Source organism: Oncorhynchus nerka, linkage group LG28, assembly GCF_034236695.1.
Source record: "Oncorhynchus nerka isolate Pitt River linkage group LG28, Oner_Uvic_2.0, whole genome shotgun sequence".
NCBI classification, from domain to species: domain Eukaryota; kingdom Metazoa; phylum Chordata; class Actinopteri; order Salmoniformes; family Salmonidae; genus Oncorhynchus; species Oncorhynchus nerka.
Window position 1 is genome coordinate 51,625,868 of NC_088423.1, and position 23,071 is coordinate 51,648,938.

The 23,071-nt window shown below is 40.8% G+C and overlaps 1 protein-coding gene and 1 long non-coding RNA gene across 3 annotated transcripts; both read right to left on the bottom strand.

Annotated features, from left to right (window-relative positions):
* Positions 1-256: 256 nt before the first annotated feature.
* Positions 257-3,170, bottom strand: LOC135565581 (uncharacterized). The gene is made up of 3 exons (XR_010461708.1): positions 3,125-3,170; positions 823-2,050; positions 257-676 (listed from the first exon to the last, which is right to left on the bottom strand). It is a non-coding gene; the product is annotated as an uncharacterized LOC135565581 (long non-coding RNA).
* Positions 3,171-12,630: 9,460 nt separating this feature from the next.
* LOC115113398 (NAD-dependent protein deacetylase sirtuin-1-like) lies at positions 12,631-20,398 on the bottom strand. Of its 2 annotated transcripts, none has more exons than XM_029640983.2 (9): positions 20,000-20,398; positions 19,098-19,169; positions 16,012-16,250; positions 15,770-15,922; positions 15,508-15,655; positions 15,336-15,415; positions 14,983-15,166; positions 14,216-14,869; positions 12,631-14,079 (listed from the first exon to the last, which is right to left on the bottom strand). In XM_029640983.2, exons 1-9 carry the CDS (start codon positions 20,325-20,327, stop codon positions 13,799-13,801), a joined length of 2,139 nt encoding a protein of 712 aa, XP_029496843.1. In that variant the 5' UTR covers positions 20,328-20,398; the 3' UTR covers positions 12,631-13,798. The 2 variants fall into 2 exon arrangements, with proteins under 2 accessions (XP_029496843.1, XP_029496842.1); XM_029640982.2 differs by having other exon boundaries at positions 19,098-19,220.
* Positions 20,399-23,071: the final 2,673 nt, after the last annotated feature.

Below are 23,071 nucleotides of genomic sequence, written 5' to 3' on the forward strand. Positions count from 1 at the left end.
ATTTGTCAATGCAATAAACAACTTATAGCAGGCAGTGTTTATTATGTTACTTTGTAGTAGTTTTATTGCTATATCCTTATATTGTATTCTAATTAGTAATTCCTCTTTATTCTGTACTTTCAGAAACCACAAACATTATTTGCCAATATCATAACTGGAGCTGGACATCTTTGGAGCTGAAGAATGAGGACAGCTTTTGTATGCTAGCGTACACTCCTTAACAGTTTTACTGGATGAAAACACATATGCCCATATGTAATAGTCATCTATTTTATTGCAGTATTGGTAGTTGGTTCAACAACTTGTTTTACTAGAGGACAAAAAACAGAATATGCATAACCCATATTTAATATCCATGCAGTGACTGAACAACAACTGCATTTCCACCCCCATCTCTAAAGGCATAGTATCATGGCTGGTCACCTGTCAAGTCACCTGTCAGGTCAGTCAGTCACTTATTGCTGCAGATGTGCTCAATAATGCTTGAGCATGTGATATTCCTCAAAGCATGGTGAAATACATAAGAGGTGTATCACAAGCTAAACACATGTATTTTGTCATCTTCCTCCGCTTACTTCTCCTGGCGCCAGACAGGCAGACTTTGCAATGCCTCCGTGTACTCCTCCAGCAGCTCTCTCATGAGGTTCTCTGTATTTTTGGTAGGTAATTACTTTACCTATGAGGGAGTGGGGAGGATGAGGAAAGTTAGAGGATGATGAGGCAGTGGGTAGGTGGGTGAGATATTATCACTATAGTTGCATAATGGATGTATGTGAACTGTACATCCAATTACAAAAATACCTTGTTCAGTAATCATCTCACCTGTTAGTTGGCGGTGAACTATACTGCCGTTGAGGACAGCAGTGTCGATCAGATGGAAAAATATCTTCGTATACCACTTGGTACTTTTCCGAGTGCATTCCAAGAGTGTGGGACTGCTGTACCAATTGTCCACGTACAAAGTGTGTCCCTTGCTGAGATGAGGAGCCAGCATGGTCATCACCACGGACCCTGACACCCCAAGCCCCTCATAATGTTTGATGTCAGTGGTGGACCCTGTGTAAACTATAATATCCTGGACAAATCCTGTCTTCACGTCACACATGACAAAGAACTTGACTCCAAAACTTTGCCTTTTGGAGGGAATATATTGACAGAACGCCAGCCTACCTTTCCATAACATCAGGGACTCATCAATGCATAGGTCCTTGTATGGCACAAAGACCCGACCAAATGCTGATGTCAGGCTGATAAGAACATTTCTTATTTTGTATAACGGGTCACTTAGGATGGCAGTAGCATTGTTGATGAAATGCAGGCATCGCAGCAGAACTATGAAGCGGTCTTGGGAAAAGAGGTTGGCAAAGAAGGGAGTTGCAAACATAGGATCTGTGCTCCAGTATTCTCTTAGGGAGTTCTTTACTATCCCCATGAGAAGGACTGTCACCAAGAAGGTATACATTTCACCAATTGTAGTTGTCACCCATTTAGCGAGTTTCCCCCTCACTCCTGGCTCTCTCTTCTCCTGTAGCTCCAAGACACAGCGATTGGTCTCCTCTACCATGTTTCCCACCAGCTCCTCTGTCAGAAACAACTTGGAGCACTCTGCCTCAGTTGGAAATGGCTAGGGGCGTTGCACTCCAGACTGGGACTCGTCAAAGCAAACAGCAGGGCCAGGAGGGGTGAAATGACTGGTGGCCTTCCAGCTACCACAGAACTCCTGTACTTCATCCACTGTTGGTCTGCCTCAATCACCACCAGCAACAGGGCTCAGAAAAATTACAGAGGTCACATTTTATACAAACAGTAACTGTTTCATGAACATTTCTTCAGTGTTGAGTCAAATGCTTCTTGAGTGCTATTTCTGTTTTAAAGGTGCACTGACAGTCTTGATGGATACATGGCAATGTATCCATCAATGTATCTTGCATCATGTCCATGCTTCAATTTGTAATGTCTAATAAGGATGAGTTGATTTGATGTGTCAAATTTGCAGTACTTACAGTTCCACTTCATCCATTGAAAATAATGCTTTTGGATTTCCAATCATCTAAAAAAAATAATGTTTACATAAACCTTAAAAAAAAAAAAACTTTAGTTCATGTTAATTAGCTAATTCTGAAATTGGTTAAAAATTCAAGATATAAGTGCTGTCTAGGTAAATCTGTTAACTACAAATTTCATTTTATAACATGGTTTAACATCTCAATACACCCAAACTAACAATTGTAAACTAACAAAATATGCCAACATTAATAATTGCAAGATTAGGCTAATTAATTCAAATCATTGGCATATTCTTAGGTTTTAAATAATATATATTTTTGGAAAAAAATGAGGGTTTAAAACCCAATACTAACTAAAAGCATGGCTAGCAAACATCTTTCCTTTGTACTATTATGCAGGTTATCAAACTATTTCCAAGCTAGCCAACAAGCAACTCTTATCAGCACATGTGCAATTCTGACCATGTGCGATCTAGCGCCATGCTTAATAAATGCACTTTTAACTAACCAGCACATGTGCAAATTCGGCCACGTGTCTTAACGGTCCTAAACAAACACTATGCTAGATAGTGCGATGCTAGCTAACAGCATCCTAGCTAAATGCCACAACATACCCTGGAGAATTTACTTAGCTACACATGCCTATATCTGATGTTTGGCTAGCAAGTTACTGAATACAACCACAAATAGTAAAATAAACTGATAACTGCTCATTACCACCCATTATAATAGTAATTGTAACTACAAGCATAGCTACAGTTGGCTTTTGTTGCTAGATACTGTTATACAGGTTATCAAACAAAGTTAGTCAGCATGTCTGCAATTTGGAGCCATGTGTGCTGCTAGCTAGAGCGGTACTATTTAAAAGCATGATAACAGCAAGCTTAGCTACAATTATACTACAGTACACATAGCAGAATAGCACAAGTAATCCCATTCAAATTGATATAGTAAAATAATATTTGCTAAACGTAGCCAAATGTTTTTCTTGCTTAATTTAACCAAATGACCATTTTAACATAGCATGTAACATAGTGGCTAATGTCCTTGCTATTCTTGTGCTGAAAAGTAGGTAAATAATATGCTAGTGGTTGTATTTTTTTAAAGGAGATACTCACATTTTGCCAAGCTACTCACTCCAGCTTGGAAAGCTGTTGAATGAAATAGAGTTTCAGAAGCAGTCTTGATCAAGCCACTTCCTGAAATGACGCCGCCGCCTATAAATTAACACTTGTGATCTAAAATAAGGCTTAAGTAAATCAAAAATATGTTTGATTCTAAACATTATACACTTTTGTTTAATAATTAATTGATTACTAGAATTACAAGGAGTGCTTGTAAATGCTAAACCAAATTAAGTTTGACTTATGTCCCCTATATCAATGCGCAAACAAGGAGAAAACTCTACACAAACATCAAACAACGGGATAGGTGATCTGATGCATTCCGAGTGTTTTTTGTAGTTAATCTCTTTTATAACCAATTGTAACGTTACACATATTACTTTCACTACATTGGCCTCACCAAACACGAATTGTTAAGATGGTTAGCCATGCAAGCTTAGGCCCAATATTAGGATCACTAATACATGTGCATGTGTAACCGAGTTAAAAGCGTTTCAATCAGGTGATGTCACTCGCTCTGAGACCTAAAGTAGTTGTTCCCCTTGCTCTGCTATGTGGCCCCATATTCATTAACATTTGCTCCATTGGTGTCAGAAATGAGAACATGAGATATTGCACGTGACCTTTGCCCTCACAAACAAAACCTGAATTTATTGGCTGCAAGGAATATGGGGGAAGTCACTGCAGAAAAGTTGCACCAATCAAATTCCATTTAAAACAAACAAATCAACAAAATTACAATTGTGACAATTGTTGGCACCCCATATGGATTCTTACTTATGGAAAAATGAGCTGTATTGTGGCCTTACATGGCTCCCTTTAACTGGTGTATAAAAATAAGCTAACATGCATAGAATATGCATTTTTCATCAATCACAATGTGGAAAGGCAAAAACACTCACAAATTCAAAAATATATATATTTTTTCCACTATTAAACAATAGATACACTATTAGGTCGATAATTAAGAAGTTCAAACCCAGACTCAAACTCACACAACAGTACATGTGCACCGGAGACAGTTGCACTGATTTGACATCTTGGTTCTGACTTAAAAGTTAAATTAACATATAGGTCTTAACTGATTTAACTTAATTTTGTAAGTTAAGTTAATGTACAGATTTGTAGTTATTTGTAGACATTTAAAGTCAAGACAACTGTTGTATTCATTTAGTTCATTTGACTAATTGGATCTAATTTGGAAGTTGAGGGAACACATAATTTATAGCTGATTTTTTGTCAACACAACTGGGATCTTGTTTTAGTTTATTTGACGTATTAGTTCTGATTTGAAAGTTGACTGAGCAAATTGTTCTTTGCTAACTGAACTTGATTTTTTATGTTTACAGCTTTTATTGAGTTGAAGTCAACTTAACTTAACATTATTTGTCAAATTAACACATTTTGCACATTTAGTTGACTTGAATAGATGGATGTTGGAGTATTTACATGCCAGTGACTTCAGATCCTTCTGTTTCTTGTGGTAATGGGGTCTTTGCCATGGCGGTGGTACCCCAGAAGTTGCTGCTCCATTCTCATTTCACTTCCTTGCTGCTATCATTGCAATGGAGGTAAACCCAGGCCCTGCATGTCCCCAGGCACCCTCATTTGTTGACTTCTGTGATCGAAAAAGCCTTGGTTTTATGCATGTCAACATCAGAAGCCTCCTCCCTAAGTTTGTTTTACTCACTGCTTTAGCACACTCTGCTAACCCTGATGTCCTTGCCGTGTCTGAATCCTGGCTCAGGAAGGCCACCAAAAATTCAGAGATTTCCATACCCAACTATAACATCTTCCGTCAAGATAGAACTGCCAAAGGGGGAGGAGTTGCAGTCTACTGCAGAGATAGCCTGCAAAGTAATGTCATACTTTCCAGGTCCATACCCAAACAGTTCGAACTACTAATTTTGAAAATTACAGTCTCTCACTGTTGCCGCCTGCTACCGACCACCCTCAGCTCACAGCTGTGCCCTGGACACCATTTGTGAATTGATCGCCCCCCCATCTAGCTTCAGAGTTTGTTCTGTTAGGTGACCTAAACTGGGATATGCTTAACATCCCGGCAGTCCTACAATCTAAGCTAGATGCCCTCAATCTCACTCAAATCATCAAGGAACCCACCAGGTACAACCCTAACTCTGTAAACAAGGGCACCCTCATAGACGTCATCCTGACCAACTGGCCCTCCAAATACACCTCCTCTGTCTTCAACCAGGATCTCAGCGATCACTGCCTCATTGCCTGTATCCGCCACGGAGCCGCAGTCAAACGACCACCCCTCATCACTGTCAAACGCTCCCTAAAACACTTCTGTGAGCAGGCCTTTCTAATCGACCTGGCCCGGGTATCCTGGAAGGACATTGACCTCATCCCGTCAGTTGAGGATGCCTGGTCATTCTTTAAAAGTAACTTCCTCACCATTTTAGATAAGCATGCTCCGTTCAAAAAATGCAGAACCAAGAACAGATACAGCCCTTGGTTCACTCCAGACCTGACTGCCCTCGACCAACCACAAAAACATCCTGTGGCGGACTGCAATAGCATCGAATAGTCCCCGTGATATGCAACTGTTCAGGGAAGTCAGGAACCAATACACGCAGTCAGTCAGGAAAGCTAAGGCCAGCTTCTTCAGGCAAAAGTTTGCATCCTGTAGCCCCAACTCCAAAAAGTTCTGGGACACTGTGAAGTCCATGGAGAACAAGAGCACCTCCTCCCAGCTGCCCACTGCACTGAGGCTAGGTAACACGGTCTCCACCGATAAATCCATGATTATCGAAAACTTCAATAAGCATTTCTCAACGGCTGGCCATGCCTTCCGCCTGGCTACTCCAACCTCGGCCAACAGCTCCGCCCCCCCCGCAGCTCCTCGCCCAAGCCTCTCCAGGTTCTCCTTTACCCAAATCCAGATAGCAGATGTTCTGAAAGAGCTGCAAAACCTGGACCCGTACAAATCAGCTGGGCTTGACAATCTGGACCCTCTATTTCTGAAACTATCCGCCGCCATTGTCGCAACCCCTATTACCAGCCTGTTCAACCTCTCTTTCATATCGTCTGAGATCCCCAAGGATTGGAAAGCTGCCGCAGTCATCCCCCCTCTTCAAAGGGGGAGACACCCTGGACCCAAACTGTTATAGACCTATATCCATCCTGCCCTGCCTATCTAAGGTCTTGAAAGCCAAGTCAACAAACAGGTCACTGACCATCTCGAATCCCACCGTACCTTCTCCGCTGTGCAATCTGGTTTCCGAGCCGGTCACGGGTGCACCTCAGCCACACTCAAGGTACTAAACGATATCATAACCGCCATCGATAAAAGACAGTACTGTGCAGCCGTCTTCATCGACCTTGCCAAGGCTTTCGACTCTGTCAATCACCATATTCTTATCGGCAGACTCAGTAGCCTCGGTTTCTCGGATGACTGCCTTGCCTGGTTCACCAATTACTTTGCAGACAGAGTTCAGTGTGTCAAATCGGAGGGCATGCTGTCCGGTCCTCTGGCAGTCTCTGTGGGGGTGCCACAGGGTTCAATTCTCGGGCCGACTCTTTTCTCTGTATATATCAATGATGTTGCTCTTGCTGCGGGCGATTCCCTGATCCACCTCTACGCAGACGACACCATTCTATATACTTTCGGCCCGTCATTGGACACTGTGCTATCTAACCTCCAAACGAGCTTCAATGCCATACAGCACTCCTTCCGTGGCCTCCAACTGCTCTTAAACGCTAGTAAAACCAAATGCATGCTTTTCAACCGATCGCTGCCTGCACCCGCATGCCCGACTAGCATCACCACCCTGGATGGTTCCGACCTTGAATATGTGGACATCTATAAGTACCTAGGTGTCTGGCTAGACTGCAAACTCTCCTTCCAGACTCATATCAAACATCTCCAATCGAAAATCAAATCAAGACTCAGCTTTCTATTCCGCAACAAAGCCTCCTTCACTCACGCCGCCAAGCTTACCCTAGTAAAACTGACTATCCTACCGATCCTCGACTTCGGCGATGTCATCTACAAAATGGCTTCCAACACTCTACTCAGCAAACTGGATGCAGTCTATCACAGTGCCATCCGTTTTGTCACTAAAGCACCTTATACCACCCACCACTGCGACTTGTATGCTCTAGTCGGCTGGCCCTCGCTACATATTCGTCGCCAGACCCACTGGCTCCAGGTCATTTACAAGTCCATGCTAGGTAGGAACTTATCTCAGTTCACTGGTCACGATGGCAACACCCATCCGTAGCACGCGCTCCAGCAGGTGTATCTCACTGATCATCCCTAAAGCCAACACCTCATTTGGCCGCCTTTCGTTCCAGTACTCTGCTGCCTGTGACTGGAACGAACTGCAAAAATCGCTGAAGTTGGAGACTTTTATCTCCCTCACCAACTTCAAACATCAGCTATCTGAGCAGCTAACCGATCGCTGCAGCTGTACATAGTCTATTGGTAAATAGCCCACCCATTTTCACCTACCTCATTCCCATACTGTTTTTATTTATTTACTTTTCTGCTCTTTTGCACACCAATATCTCTACATGTACATGACCATCTGATCATTTATCACTCCAGTGTTAATCTGCAAAATTGTAATTATTCGCCTACCTCCTCATGCCTTTTGCACACATTGTATATAGACTGCCCCTTTTTTTCTACTGTGTTATTGACTTGTTAATTGTTTACTCCATGTGTAACTCTGTGTTGTCTGTTCACACTGCTATGCTTTATCTTGGCCAGGTCGCAGTTGCAAATGAGAACTTGTTCTCAACTAGCCTACCTGGTTAAATAAAGGTGAAATAAAAAAATAAAAAAATGACTCGATGATCTTCCAAATGGTGGGATGGGTAGCGCCAAGATTCGCGGAAAAAAGTCGATGACATCCCTCCACCCCTGTTGTCGGTCTTCGACAAGTTTTGCAGGACAGCATAATGGCAGTTCCATTCTGAACATAAAAAAAAGAGATAGAAGCAGATTAGCAACCATGTTATTGGCATTGAGCATCCTGTCATCAACAATAAGAATACAAATAATACATCCATGATTATGTTAAACAACACAATGGCCTACCTATGGAAAACATTGGCTTTCTCCAAGGCGTCCGACCTTTTCTGCAACCCATGTTGCCTGAAAGTGTCAGGAGCTCCTCCAGTTGATGTTCCGGGCGCTGAGGGTTATGCGACCTTGGCATTCGAAAGCATCATATTCGGGGCACTTCCTGAAGGTCTTATTTGCGGTCGGTGGTTCCCGTCTGTAAATGTAGCATTCATGCGCCTGGATTTTTTTTCTAAGAATAATGAATGCTGAGGGTAGCAGTACAAGATCGTTTTAAGCAGAATATTTGGATTATAAGTATATGAACGACTTGCAATTCGATTGCTGGACTATTGAAGCCATCCATCCAGCCATTTGTTCAGAGCCGGCAGTTCAGACGATAGTTTTAAAGGTAATCAAATGGATTGTTCATTAGCAGGATATATTTGCATTCATTCTCTTAAATCTCATAAAATAGCCTATACTCTTCTTGTGCAATGTATAGCCTAATGTACTGTTTGTCTGTCTGGACTGTCTGCCTGTCTTACATTTACATTTACATTTAAGTCATTTAGCAGACGCTCTTATCCAGAGCGACTTACAAATTGGTGCGTTCACCATTATCACAAAAGTCTTGGTGATAATCTTAAATTAATAAAATAGTATTCTTTAGTTTGTTTGCATGTTATTATTTTACTTTTAAGTATGACCTCCTAAAACTAGAACCATCTTTTAGGCGTCTTGGAAATGTACAATTTTAATATTCTGATAACATTTTACTTGTCGAAATCACTTTTTGTTCCTTGTATTAGTGACAATGTTCGCCTATCAATATAATAAGCATTTATCTGTGAAAGTAGACGTAAAACTTTAACCGTGTTTCAACAATCATCAGCTGATTCCGATATCATTTTCAGGATAACAGTCAAGTGAACAGCTGTTGTGATAACATGCAAGGTTTTTCTAGAACGCTTTGATATCTCATATGTTACAAAAAGGATAGTCCAACAAACTATACAGGCTAAAAATGTACGCCTACACAGGTTCAAAAGCTAAAAAACATTATTTCCATGTAATTCATTTGATTCAATCTGTGTCCTCGCCAACCATACATGGTACGGCAGCACTTTGCAAAATTCCAATGTTATAGTATTGTGAATCTCTCATGCATATTTTTTTTTATTGAAAATGATTTTGAGGAGGTGGAAATGATTTGACTGTGGGTGTCCAGGCAGGGAAGCATTTTACAACATTCAAATGTTATAGTCTTGTGAATCTCCCATGCCGACAACTGGGATCTATGAGAGAGATGGACAGATAATGATTTCAAAATGAAATGGACTACATTCTCATTCATATTATCAAGACAGGAGGTGAGTATCAAAATATGTCCTTGCCTTAAGTTGAACCTCAAATAGATCTTTAATATAATACCTTATACAGTCAACTCAAAATATGGTATACTGATCTTTTGAAATAGCCAACATTTTTTGTATCATATTGAGACTAAATTAAATGACAGGCCAAATGGATTTTGTGATGTTGTTCTATTTTACATTGACTTACTAGACTGTTACAATGTAGGGGAAAAGGCATACATTTTATATAAACATTGGATTTCTGTGGTCCAAATGTCATAATCATTTTAAGACTTTTTCTTTTGATATGCCTACCAATGTGTCTCTCCTCACTTTTAATATTGTTTTATTTAACCTTTATATAACTAGGCAAGTCAGTTAAGAACTAATTCTTGTTTACAATGACAGCCTACTCCGGCCAAACCTGGACAGCGCTGGGCCAATTGTGCACCGCCCTATGTGACTCCCAATCACAGCCAGATGTGATACAGCCTGGATTCAGACCAGGGACTGAAGTGACACCTCTTGCACTGAGATGCAGTGCTTTAGACCGCTGCGCCACTAGGGAGCCCACTTGGAAAGCCTGCTCATTGATGTCAATACCCAAGCCGATAATTGTGATGGGTTGAATTGGAATTATGTGAATAATGCTAAGGATGATGAGGGTGAGAGCCTAACCCTTTAATCATAGGCTACTGTAAATGTGTCTCTAAAATCACAATGTTTCATTTCTATAGTCATGTTACAAAGTATTATTTTATTGAAACTTCTAAATGTTGGCCTTTTAGGCCTACCACATGAAACAATTACAGCATTCATTGCATGTACTATTTTCATAACTGACTCAAAATGTGCTATGCTACAGCCTATATATAATATTCTCCCTATATGAACCCATTTATTTTAGGCCATATAAAGAACAGCTCTGCATGATTTGATTAAAAGCAGCAAAAATACACAATGTTTCATATTCTTTAATAAAAGACACAGAAACAGGCAATAGGCTATAGAGCTGTCTTCACAGTTTCCTCGCCAAATAGACCTACAAGGAAACTCGACAAACACCATATATACAAAAGTATGTGTACGCCCCTTCAAATTAGGGGATTCGGCTACATTCTAAAAAGTAAAGGTTCCTGGAGTATCCTTCAGGAGTTCTTCAAATTGAAACTGTGGGGGAAGCCCTATAAGTTCTTCGAAGAACCCTATAAAGGGGTTATTTGAATAACCTTTTGGGGTTCATTTTTTAACTACCCCCCTCCCCTATTATTATTTATTATTAATAATAATAAGCATAACAATAACAACAATAACACTATATTTTAGTTGTCAGTGTGTATTATGATTTTAGTGGCAAAGCAGAATAAAAAAAATCTAAATATGAGGTAAACTCCCAGGAGAGCTCCAAGTCAAATGGATATATCCTCTGGTCTGTTGATGTTAATGTGTTAACGTTCTCCATCTCCTTAGCCAGAATGATTTTGCAGTGCATGATGATCAAACACGTTCCCTGTTGTATTCATCAGAGGTGTAGGGAGGCTGAAGTCTGTGAATCCAAAAAATAGTAAAATAATAATTATACAGATGGTTAACAAAACATGCACACAACAGTATTCATACCTTGGTTTGAAAAAAAAAAAAAATGTTGGTCATGTAGTGTATCTCAACAACATTATGTGCACGAGAAGGTCTGTAGTACCTTCCACAAAAAGTTGTGCTCTACAAAAAGCCAGGTAAGCATCTCACACACACTCTCTCTGTCTCTCAAGTTTGTCAGGTATCTGATACTGTGAAGATTAGCCTCTCTCCCCCAAATGCTTACTAACAATTCAGCATTGTAGTCTTATTATTTACTATAATGTTACAGTCCTTGCGGCCTATAGGATCATAACACATGATGATGCTGCAACATGTTATGACTGATCAAGTTTCTGGTGTGTTGTTTGATTATTGACTTCTACTGGACAAGGGGACTATCTCATTCTCTCTCTTTCTCTACCATGGCAGGTACATGTAATGTTTGGTTAATCTCTGCTGATTATATTGCAAGTGTTTCACAATTAGCATATTACATTTGACTCGTATTCTAAGCAATTTAAAAGCTGATGAAGTGCTCTCTCTCTCATGTCTTTTTTGTTCAAAGGCCTTTACTTGAGGCCAACTTTACCATATTACCCCGGAGGCATACTTACACACCCAGTCTCATTACTTTGCTGAATGATATCTCTCAACTTTAAACAATGCGAAATTCAAATATAAAATCATTTGTTTAGCTTCTTTCCATTTTGTGGCTTCATGAAATTTAAACATGACAGGAATTCAGCGATTACATTTGTTTACTTCATCTTTGTGGCTCCCTGATGAAACAGCAATACCATTACTGTAGTTAGGCTTAGCCAACCTGTACTATAAAATGGCTTAGCGATGTGTTGAATAGATTCCACGATCCGGTGTTATGATACTGATTATTGTTCTGCCACAGTTGGTTTGTTTAAGCTTCTACCATTGTGGCTAGATAAAGTTACAGGTTCTTCTAGTGGTTGCGTCTGGAACAGTTGTTGACAACTTGCGTTATAGCTAAAACTTAATCCTTTGCCTAACATTAACTTCATAATGTACGTTAATTATCTTAACCTACTATGTAAACAAACCATCTGTAGCAAAAAATCAGTATCACCACACTGGATTTGAGAGTGGTTGGCTCGTTCTCGACACTGTGTGCACCTATATACGCACTGAAATGTACGCCCACATGACCTATCGCACGAAATGGCGTGAAAAGAACTGCGACTGGGGTATCAGGACAATGTAGTTAAAATCATGCAATGACTACAGGTTCGTTTTTATCACTGATGCTGGATTGGAATTACATTCTTTAGTAGTACAATTTTAGACAAAAACACAGCTCTTTGTGACTTTTGCAGGCATAAGAACTTTAAAAACATAGGTATAGGGCTATACTATAAATACAGTATACATTATCAATATGGGTAAATAATGCCATATTTACATAAATGGTAACCTCAAATGAGATCATCTGCTATGTTATGGGCTATTTGTTGGTGCATGGTGTCATTAAGCCTAAAATAAATCCAGCAAATAAAATGTAATGTTTTTAAAGAAAGCGGTTAGTACGTTTTTAATGATGTAAAAAATGCAGAGCATAAAAGCTGACACACCAACATCAGAAGGAATGACATACTATTTCTTAAATTTCATTTTAATCATCTCAATTTCATTCATGTAAATGTTGTCCCTTCATTTGTGTAAAACACCCCCTTGTCAATGCTGCAGGATCTTAACTGCATGCACTAACCTGTAAAGTGGTATTCTCAAACTAAAGTTGGCCATCAAATAGCATGCAACTCTCATATCTCTATCCATTTCTTACACAAGTGTGTTACACCTTGTGATTAATAAAGGCTATTTATGTTGTGTCACGAAAACAAAAAAAATGCCAACCACAAATGTTGAAAAAGCTTGCTATTTTACTACCAAGATCAATATCAAAACAAAAACAATTTAAACATACAAATAAGGTTCTTAAAACACTAAATTCAGCTCATGTTAAACTGATCACAGAACACAATGTCTGTGTTACGGCTGGACATTTCTCCAGGCAAGTGAACGAGCGCTATAGATTTGCACTTCCACAACCAGTCACATCCTCCAAATAGCTCATGCAACCAAGGACATAAGTACAAATGCATCAAACTGCTCGAAATGGAAGACGAAAAAAGTGCTATTTGCTCAAAAGAAAGCATATTGAACATGGTTATAAGGCTTTATGTATAATGTATGCACAATGTATAACTTCAATATGATTTAGAAAACCATCACCTACTCGTTGAGTATGTCTTACAAAATACAAAAATAATAAAAGCTTGACCGTGACAGTAAAAAGTAGCTGCCAAATATCGTAAGGAAAACAATGCCACCATTAAATATAATCTTTACACTTCAGTGGTGGGTAAGTCAAAGAACAAACCTTTTAGGACTTTATGGAAAAACATTTGGAGTATTGGGGGGGGGGGGGGGGGGGGTGTTCTTTGGTCTAAGTTTGCTGTTCCTTTCTTGGTTAAGCTGCTAATGGTAGTACACAAAACATGTACTCAACTACCCTGCAGCTCAGTAATGTGGTCGGACGCAGAAAGACAGAATTAATTTTCTGCACAAGCACGCAAGTGTCTCAACGCAATCTAGTAAAAAAAACACTAAACAAGATAATAAAAACAAAAAAGAAAAGTGCCTTGTCAAGACAGGGTAATTATGTCTTTTTTACAGGTCTGTGGTGTTCTGAACATTTGTGTCTGTATTGTCTGTCTGTTTCACACTCAACGTGCCCTCGCAGGCTTTCTTGTGTGTCACTGTGTCTATGAGGCAGCCCTCGACCACCTCTGTTGGTGTGCTCTGCTCGTCCTCTGCGTCGCTGTCTTCCTCCATCTCCAGGCTTGAGTCATCGCTCTCGCAGGAGCTGGACGTCTCATCCTCCGAGTTGGAGTACACTTCTGCCCCATGAAAGATGTAGTGATTTGGTGCTCGGAAAAGGTATTGAGAAGCTGGGTAAAAGACATGACATTTTGGGTGAATTTCACAACAAGTTGTCATAACATGGAAATTACAGGACATGATTAATGAAATGACATGGAAAAGTTATTACCAGCAGAAGGTTTTGCATTTTAAAAAAAATCTTACCATCAAGGCGCTTGCTGATAGGACTTCGACAGATTCGACTCATGCAGCATAGTCTGCGAACCTCAAGGTTGATGTGTTGATCATTTAATCCAGAGCCTTCTTCACTCTGCGTGTCTGCTGATGGAGAGACGGAATACTCCATTCTCTCCTCATTGGGGCTTGGAGCCTTTGGACAGGGCTCTGGTTGTGCTACTACTTCTGGAGTGTCTTGGACAATCTGCCCTTTTGGACAGGGCTCCGGTGGTACTCCATCGACTTCAGGTGTGTTGGTGACATTCTGAGCCGTCGGACAAGGTTCTGTTGGTACTCTGTCGCGTTCTTGAGTGTCTGAGACCATATGAGTGTTTGTCTCCTCTGAAGCACTGACTGATGAATCTGTGTGACGGTGCTTCTGTTCTTTTTCTGTTGGCTTACTGTGAGTAGACAAGGCCTTGCAAGATGGCTGCTCTGCGGAAGTCGCTAACCGCGGGGGGTTTTCTGTGATCTCATTGAGTCTTAAGGAGTTGTAGCACAGTTGCTCAAAGTCTCCGCCCAACCGATGGCAGAGCTCGTTAACGATGACATCACAGTCCCCAAGTAGCTCCACATCAAAGTTGAGGTGAGGCAGCTGCTCCCGATTTATCAAGACTTGAGGCACGTCATGAGGAACAGAGGCTGGATGGAAAAAGAGGTCACCTGTTATATATGCATGGCTCGAGATAAGCAATGCTATTACCGGTATTATGCTTTATCTTGGGCATCTAAAAAAACAAACATTTTCAACATACTTGGAATGAGAGCCACCGGTCGCACTTTCAGTGAGGACCCAATGACAATAAGGAGGTCCACTTCATCCTTATCCTGCTTCATTGCTCTGTGGAATATTTCTGGAAGATTCTCTCCAAAGAAGACAATATCTGGCTTCATGATTGCCAGGGGGATATCTGTACACCGTGGACAGTGAGGGACAACCTTGAACAGAGATTTGAATTCATTATGGAAACAAAATCAGACAATGGACGCTACTGTACAAGATAAGCCGTGAATGACTGAAAAAAAAGCCACAAGTCTGTCCAGGAGTACACATCAATTCACAGATTTGACACGGGTGAATATTAATAGGAACCATTCTTGCCAATACCTGATAAAAAATGTCTTCCCTTACGGCCTCACAGTCAACCTTGTGTTTACAGACGAGACAGGAAGCTGTTGCAAAAGACCCTGAAATACAGAAGAGTGTGGGTCATAAGAACGAATATTAGACCCGGGACCACAAACACTTGATTAAAGTTAACATGTATTACAGTACGTACCGTGACATTGGATGATCCTCTTAACCCCAGCCACTTGTTCAAGAGTGTCAATATTCTGGGTGTAGTTGCGTAGTAGCTTCCCCTGCTTGTCCAGCATAGATATGAATTTGTGACAAGGCGAAGGTTGGAACTGTCCTGGATAGATCTCCTGCAAGAGATCAGAGCAAATCAAAACAGTCTCACATATCCAACAAGTGGTCATTTACAGATATTCATCATCGCTTAAACAAATACTATATAGATATGCTTTCAGTCCACAAACCTTAGCAAACTTGAAAAATGGCCTTGGGTCTCTTCTGAAGTACTCGATATCAAACATTGCCTGAGGGTCTGGAAGATCTGGGAAATCTATTGCCAGCCTTGCATAAATGCCATCTCTGGATCGAAAGTCTGGTATTCCACAAGAAACAGACACCTGAGGAAAAATAAACCATCAGTCCTAATAAGGCAACTGTGAAAGCTATACAAAGACAGCAAAACTTAATTGTTCCCTGCAATACATACCCCAGCGCCGGTCAGCACAAGGATCTTTTTGCTTTCCTGGAGTAGCCGAACCACATCCTCCAGGGTGTTTATGTCTTTGCGCTTCTTTCTTTTAGGAGGCTCCGAGATGTTGATGATGATCTGCCACAGTGTCATGTCATCCAAGTCGGGCGGAAGCACAGTCTCAGGAAGCAAGTCTTTTAGTATTGTTCTCGGATTGGTCTCTCTCATAATGTGTTGCTGAATAAAACTGTAGGAACCTATTCAAAAAAAAAAATACTGCACATTCAAATTGCTTTAAAAACATGTTATTGTATATTGAACATTACCTGGGTTGCATGCAATTGTGTATTACAGCATATGTATTAAATGCAACAATCTTCCCATAAATCGTAAAGGTAGAATAAACCTCTTCAGAATGGCATGGCTCCCAAAGTTCTTATATTTATTCTCAGTAATACCAATAACCCCACCAAAGACATTCTTTAAAAAAGTATACCTCAGCCATTAGACATTAGACACAGCGCGACCTAAAATACGGGCAAATAAAACTCAAAAAGGAAAGTTACAGCTCCCTAATCTTTTTAACCTCGGAATTGCATCAACTCGCCACCCAAGGCTTTTACTTGAGACATATCGTTAAATGCACTAAAGAGGAGCAATGTGTAATTATAGAAGATGTGCATTCACCCTCAATCGTTTTACTTGGCTATTTTCAAACGATAAACTGAGAACATTAACAACTTCATAGTTACAACTAACAATATGGAAGAAAATTCAAACAGATTCTACAAAAAACAATGTTATTCCCAAGAAACACAAGCCTATGTAAAAATCCTTGGACAGCTATTCAGAATGCACCGATAAATTGGTTCACATGTAAACAAAGGTGTAAAAAAAAAAAAATACTTGGTAATAGGAAATATTTATTTCCATGACAGAAATAAAAAGCAATTTTCGATTGACCAATGTCGATATTTTCAAATACATGCAATTTAAGTTTAATATCACAAAATGTTGATTTGAAATCTTTTGGGACATTAGAGCAATCTTAAGGGAATTCTATTTGAGTTAGAAAAGGATATTCATATGTTAGGTATGATATTCAAAACCTTGCAGAGAGCCTATCCAAATGACAGCCTCAAACGGAACAAGTTCCACAGACATGTGAGTAACAGAAATGGAATAATGTGTCCCTGAACAAGGGGGGTGCAAAATCAAAAGTAACAGTCAGTATCTGGTGTGGCCACCAGCTGCATTAAGTACTGCAGTGCATCTCCTCCTCTTGGACTGCACTAGATTTGCCAGTTATGGTTGTGAGAGGTTACCCCACACTTCCACCAAGGCACAGGACATTTCTGGGGGGGGGGGGGGGGATGGCCCTAGCCTTCACCTTCCGATCCAACAGGTCCCAGACGTGAGATCTGGGCTCTTCGCTGGCCATGGCAGAACACTGACATTCCTGTCTTGCAGGAAATCACGCACAGAACGAGCACCATTGCTGGTGGCATTGTCATGCTGGGTCATGTCAGGATGAGCCTGCTGGAAAGGTACCACATGAGGGAGGAGGATGTCTTCCCTGTAAGGCACAGCGTGGAAATTGCCTGCAATGACAACAAGCTCAGTCTGATGATGCTGTGACACACCGCCCCAGACCATGACAGACCCTCCACCTCGATCCCACTCCAGAGTACAGGCCTCGGTGTAATGCTCATTCCTTCGACGATAAAACGCAAATCGAACCATCACCCCGGTGAGACAAACTCGCAACTCATCAGTGAAGAGCACTTTTTGCCAGTCCTGTCTGGTCCAGCGATGGTGGGTTTGTGCCCATAGGCAAAGTTGTTGCCGGTGATGTCTGATGAAGACCTGCCTTACAACAGGCCTACAAGCCCTCAGTCGAGCCTCTCTCAACCTATTGCGGACAGTCTGAGCACTGATGGAGGGATTGTGCGTTCCTGGTGTAACTCGGGCAGTTGTTGCCATCCTGTTCCTGTCCCGCAGGTGTGATGTTCCGATTTAGCTATCCGGTGTGGACGATCAGCTGTCCGTTCTTTCTCCCTGTAGCACTGTCTTAGGCATCTCACAATACAGACATTGCAATTTAGGCTCAGTAGAAAGGCCTCTTTAGTGTCCTAAGTTTTCATAACTGCTACCTTAATTGCCTACCGTCTGTAAGTGGTTAGTCACATGTGCATGTTCATTAATTGTTTATTGTACATTGAACGAGCATGGGAAACGGTGTTAAAACCCTTTACAATTAAGATCTGTGAAGTTATTTGGATTTTTACTAATTATCTTTGGAGAACCAGGGTCCTGAAAAAGGGACATTTTTTTTTGTGCTGAGATTATAAACTATTGGTACCAAGACATAAAAACAACTGATGTTGGCACAAGATGGAGGGAATGTTTGAACATAACAAATGAATGGATTCTTAATGAACCTTTAGTTTATACTGGATTAAGCATAATGTATAATACAAGAGACAATTTACAGAACAGAGTAATGTCTAAAGTGTAAACCTAATAATGACTAAATAATCCATGCCCCCTGGAAATGCTATAAAGTCAAAATGTTATGAGTGGAGATAGAAAGTTGGTTGTCAGAAGTGTTGCAATGTAAATTTGTTTGTCTGCATATTTCAAGAATTGTCATGAGGGTGCAGTGAGATACCCGATGGACTGGACGATACGCTTCTCGTCAATCATCTTGAAAAATGTACAGTACCAATCAAAAGTTAGAACACCTACTCATTCAAGGGTTTTTCTATATTTTCACTATTTTCTACATTGTAGAATATTAGTGAAGACAACTATGACATAACATATTGGGAAACATGTTGTAACCCAAAAAATTGTTAAATCAAAATATATTTTATATTTGAGTTTGTTCAAAGTAGCCACCCTTTTCCTTGATGACAGCTTTGCACACTCTTGGCATTCTCTTAACCGGCACTGGAGATATGAGTGAAAACAGGTATGTCTCTGGACAGGTGTGATGTCATTGATGGTTGTGCTTTGTTGTGCATGTTGTCCTTTGTATGGTTTGAAAAATGAATTTTCAATACACCTGGTAAAAATAACATTGATTATCAGACATCTTGTACCTATCTGTGGTTGAGGGGTCCAGTCACTGGAACTTGCATGTGAGGATCTGTCATCATCCTCATTGACATCATCTGGGAAGGCAAAGCCATTTTGGTGAAACTCCTCATCAGTGCCACGACACTCTGGACAAACAATGAAGAGGACATGATTGTGGGAATTGATACAGTTTTGCCAATTCATTTAAAGCTACAATATGTACCCGAACAAATTCATATAGAAATGTGTTAGATAGCGGTCACTCATTGAAAGCAATCAGTATATCTGTTCTGTGTGTGTTTTCTTTTCTTCCCGTTCTTAAGTTTCGCGTCTTGTGCTTTCGGTTTTATACACCACCAACAAACAGCTGAACATACAATATTTTTGGTTGTGTAAAAATAGACTTCATAGCGGTTTAAATGTTACATTATTATCTACTTGTATGTTGTCACATTAACTGAAATTAAGCTAACTTTTAGCAACCAATAAATGGCGGAGGGATTTCTGCATCTTTAATGTTGACTAGCGGTCTCTTCATAACAGATCACTCAGGCAATGTGTTGAACAGTAATTTACCTAACTAACTATTCTGCAAAGGACTTAAATGTTACTGTGTTTTTGCATTCCCTGAAATGTACAAAACATGCAACCCAAAAACCTGAATTGTATAACGTTACTAGCCAAAAAGCTAATGTTTGATATCGGCTACCTTTTTTTAAATGAGTCGGCTAAAGTTTGCTAGTTTCAAACCTTCAGGCTGACGTACTGTTGAACTAGCGTGCAGCAAGTTAGCTACAACGCTAGCGAGCCCAGTTGAATTGGCTATCCAAGGTGGAGTAATCGAACCAGACATGCAACGCTCGAGTCCGCAAAAAAAAAAAAAAACTTTGCATACTAGCTATAACAGCTAGCTAAATTAGCCTACCTGCAAGCTCCGCAGCGGGTCCAGACGCGTTTAAGTTTGTTACGCTTTCCTGAGGCTCCAAGACCAGCAGTCCATTGTCTCCGCCCAGTGCTGCTGCTGCTGGGGCCTGTCCTAACGCCATCACCGGCTCAATCTCCTCATCTGGCCGCGCAGAAATCGCCGCAGCCCAACTCTCACAAGCCTCGAGCCCGTATGTAGCTTGCTCAGTCTGAACAATTTTGAGCCCACATTCTATGGCCATGCTCATTCTGGACTTTTTTGAAACGGGTTCTTCCATACTTGAAGCGCTGGAAGTGGCTCCAACAAGGATATTCTCCCCGTCCGCCATCTTCAGCAGAAAAAGCCGCTGTGTTGAAAAAATATGTCTCGGTCGACAGCTGGGTATTTAAATGGCGCATGTGACTCGCTCTCCACTCCACCAGTAGTTGCGACCCGAGCGCCACGTCAATGACGTCAACCATAAGAACACGTATCATGATTCATGTTTAGCTATGAACATTGATTGATATTATTTGAGCAAATGTCACATTTCAAATCAACTTAAGCTACTAGCGTTAGCTGGATAATATTGCAATATTCAATGGCACATTGTCGTTCTGGTTCTTGAGACTGCCTGTTGCACAGCGCGACCTAAAATAAAGTCGACCTGGAACGCGCAACACCACTGAAGCCTTCAGAGGAGCCAGGCTAGCTAAATCAATTATTTTCAAAGCTTGCATAATATTGATCAGAATGGATTATACTTAAGCAATAAGGCACGAAAGGGTGTGGTATATGGCCAATATACCACGGCTAAGGGCTGTTCTTATGCACGACGCATCTCGGAGCGCCTGGACACAGCCCTTAGCCGTGATATTTTGGCCATATACCACAAATCCCAGAGTTGCCTTATTGCTATTATAAACTGCTATCAACGTAATTAGAGCTGTAATAACAAGTGTTTTGTCATACCCTGTATACGGTCTGATATCACGGCTCTCAGCCAATCAGCATTCAGGTCTCTAACCACTGAGTTTATAATTTAAACTCAGATTTAAACTTCAGACCGTATACCACGTGTATGACAAAACATTTATGAAGTATTGCATTGAAAGTGTGAATTAAAAACAATCAACTAAAACCATTTGCATCCTGCAACCATACAACTGTCACTGCCTGATGTAGACTTCTTACAGGGCCATGTAACATTTAAACTACACTGAAGTTCATTAGTAATTTAACACATTAAGACGGGGTCACTCAATTGTTTTGAGCATAGGCTCAGATCCTATAGATCCAAAGGTCCTACGGAGACCTTGATGTGCGAACGGTGCCCATACTGTTGTTGAACATTGTCTACTATAATGGCGACATATCACTCGGGCAGGTAAGGCAGTGCCACATTTTTAGCAAAAAATAAAACAACTAACAAAATTGGGTTGCCTGTTTTGAATGTTATTTTGGCATTAGTACGTTTCACATATCAGTTTGCAAACAATTTTTTAATATTTTTATTTATTTCACCTTTATTTAACCAGGTAGGCCAGTTGAGAACAAGTTCTCATTTACAACTGTGACCTGGCCAAGATAAAGCAAAGCAGTGCGACACAAACAGCAACACAGAGTTACACATGGAACTAACAAACATACAGCCATTCACACAATAGAAAAGTCTATATACAGTGTGTGCAAATTAGGTTAGATAAGGGAGGTAAAGGCAATAAATAGGCCATAGTGGCGAAATAATTACAATTTAGCAATTAAACACTGGTGTGATAGATGTGCAGAAGATGAATGTGCAAGTAAATATACTGGGGTGCAAAGGAGAAGAAAAAATAAATAACAGTATGGGGATGAGGTAGTTTGATGGGCTATTTGCAGTGATCTATGAGCTGCTCTGACAGTTGGTGCTTAAAGTTAGAGAGGGAGATATGAGTCTCCAGCTTCAGCGATTTTTGCAATTCGTTCCAGTCATTGGTAGCAGAAAACTGGAAGAGAAGGCGGCCAAAGGAGGAATTGGCATTGGGGGTGACAAGTTAAATATAACTGCTGGAGCGCATGCTACGGTTGGGTGCTGCTATGGTGACCAGTGAGCTGAGATAAGGTGGGGCTTTACCTAGCAAAGACTTATCGATGACCTGGAGCCAGTGGGTTTGGCGACGAATATGAAGCGAGGGCCAGCCAACGAGAGCATATAGGTTGCAGTGGTGGGTAGTATATGGGGCTTTGGTGACAAATGGATGGCACTGTGATAGACTGTATCCAATTTGCTGAGTAGAGTGTTGGAGGCTATTTTGTAAATGACATCGCGGAAGTCAAGGATCGGTAGGATAGTCAGTTTTACGAGGGTATGTTTGGCAGCATGAGTGAAGGATGCTTTGTTGAGAAATAGGAAGAATGTGGTGATTGACAGAGTCGAAAGCCTTGGCCAGGTCGATGAATACAGCTGCACAGTATTGTCTTTTATCGATGGCGGTTATGATATCGTATAAGGCCCTTGAGCGTGGCTGAGGTGCACCCATGACCAGCTCGGAAACTAGATTTCATAGCAGAGAAGGTACGGTGGGATTCGAAATGGTCGGTGATCTGTTTGTTAACTTGGCTTTGAAGAACTTGTGGGGCGGCAGTGTAGCATAGTGGTTAGAGCGGGGCGGCAGCGTAGCTGTTAAAGGAATTTAACAATTCCTATATGTGTTCATTAACCAATTCAATTTAAATCACTCTGTCTGTTTCTAAAAATTTGTAAGATCCTTATTTCCATAAAATGGACAGAGACCAGTCTACCAAAATTAGCCAATAGCATTTATTCTTGAGAGTGCTGGTCATAATACAATGTACATTGGTTTATATACCTCACATTTCGTCATAAATGTCTCTCCTCCTCTCAGATACAATGGCAATATAGTTCACAAGCCTTCCCACATTGTCTGCCACCTGTTAAAAAATCTACTTCAAGCCCAAGGTCTCTCCCCTCCCTGGGTAGGGACAGAATGTCCTGTAAGGAACACAGTATTCCAGCCGGTCTGACGATAGCTCCATTAGTTTCTAACAAGGAACAGAAAGTCCTTGTTCTAATTCTTGACTAAAACTACA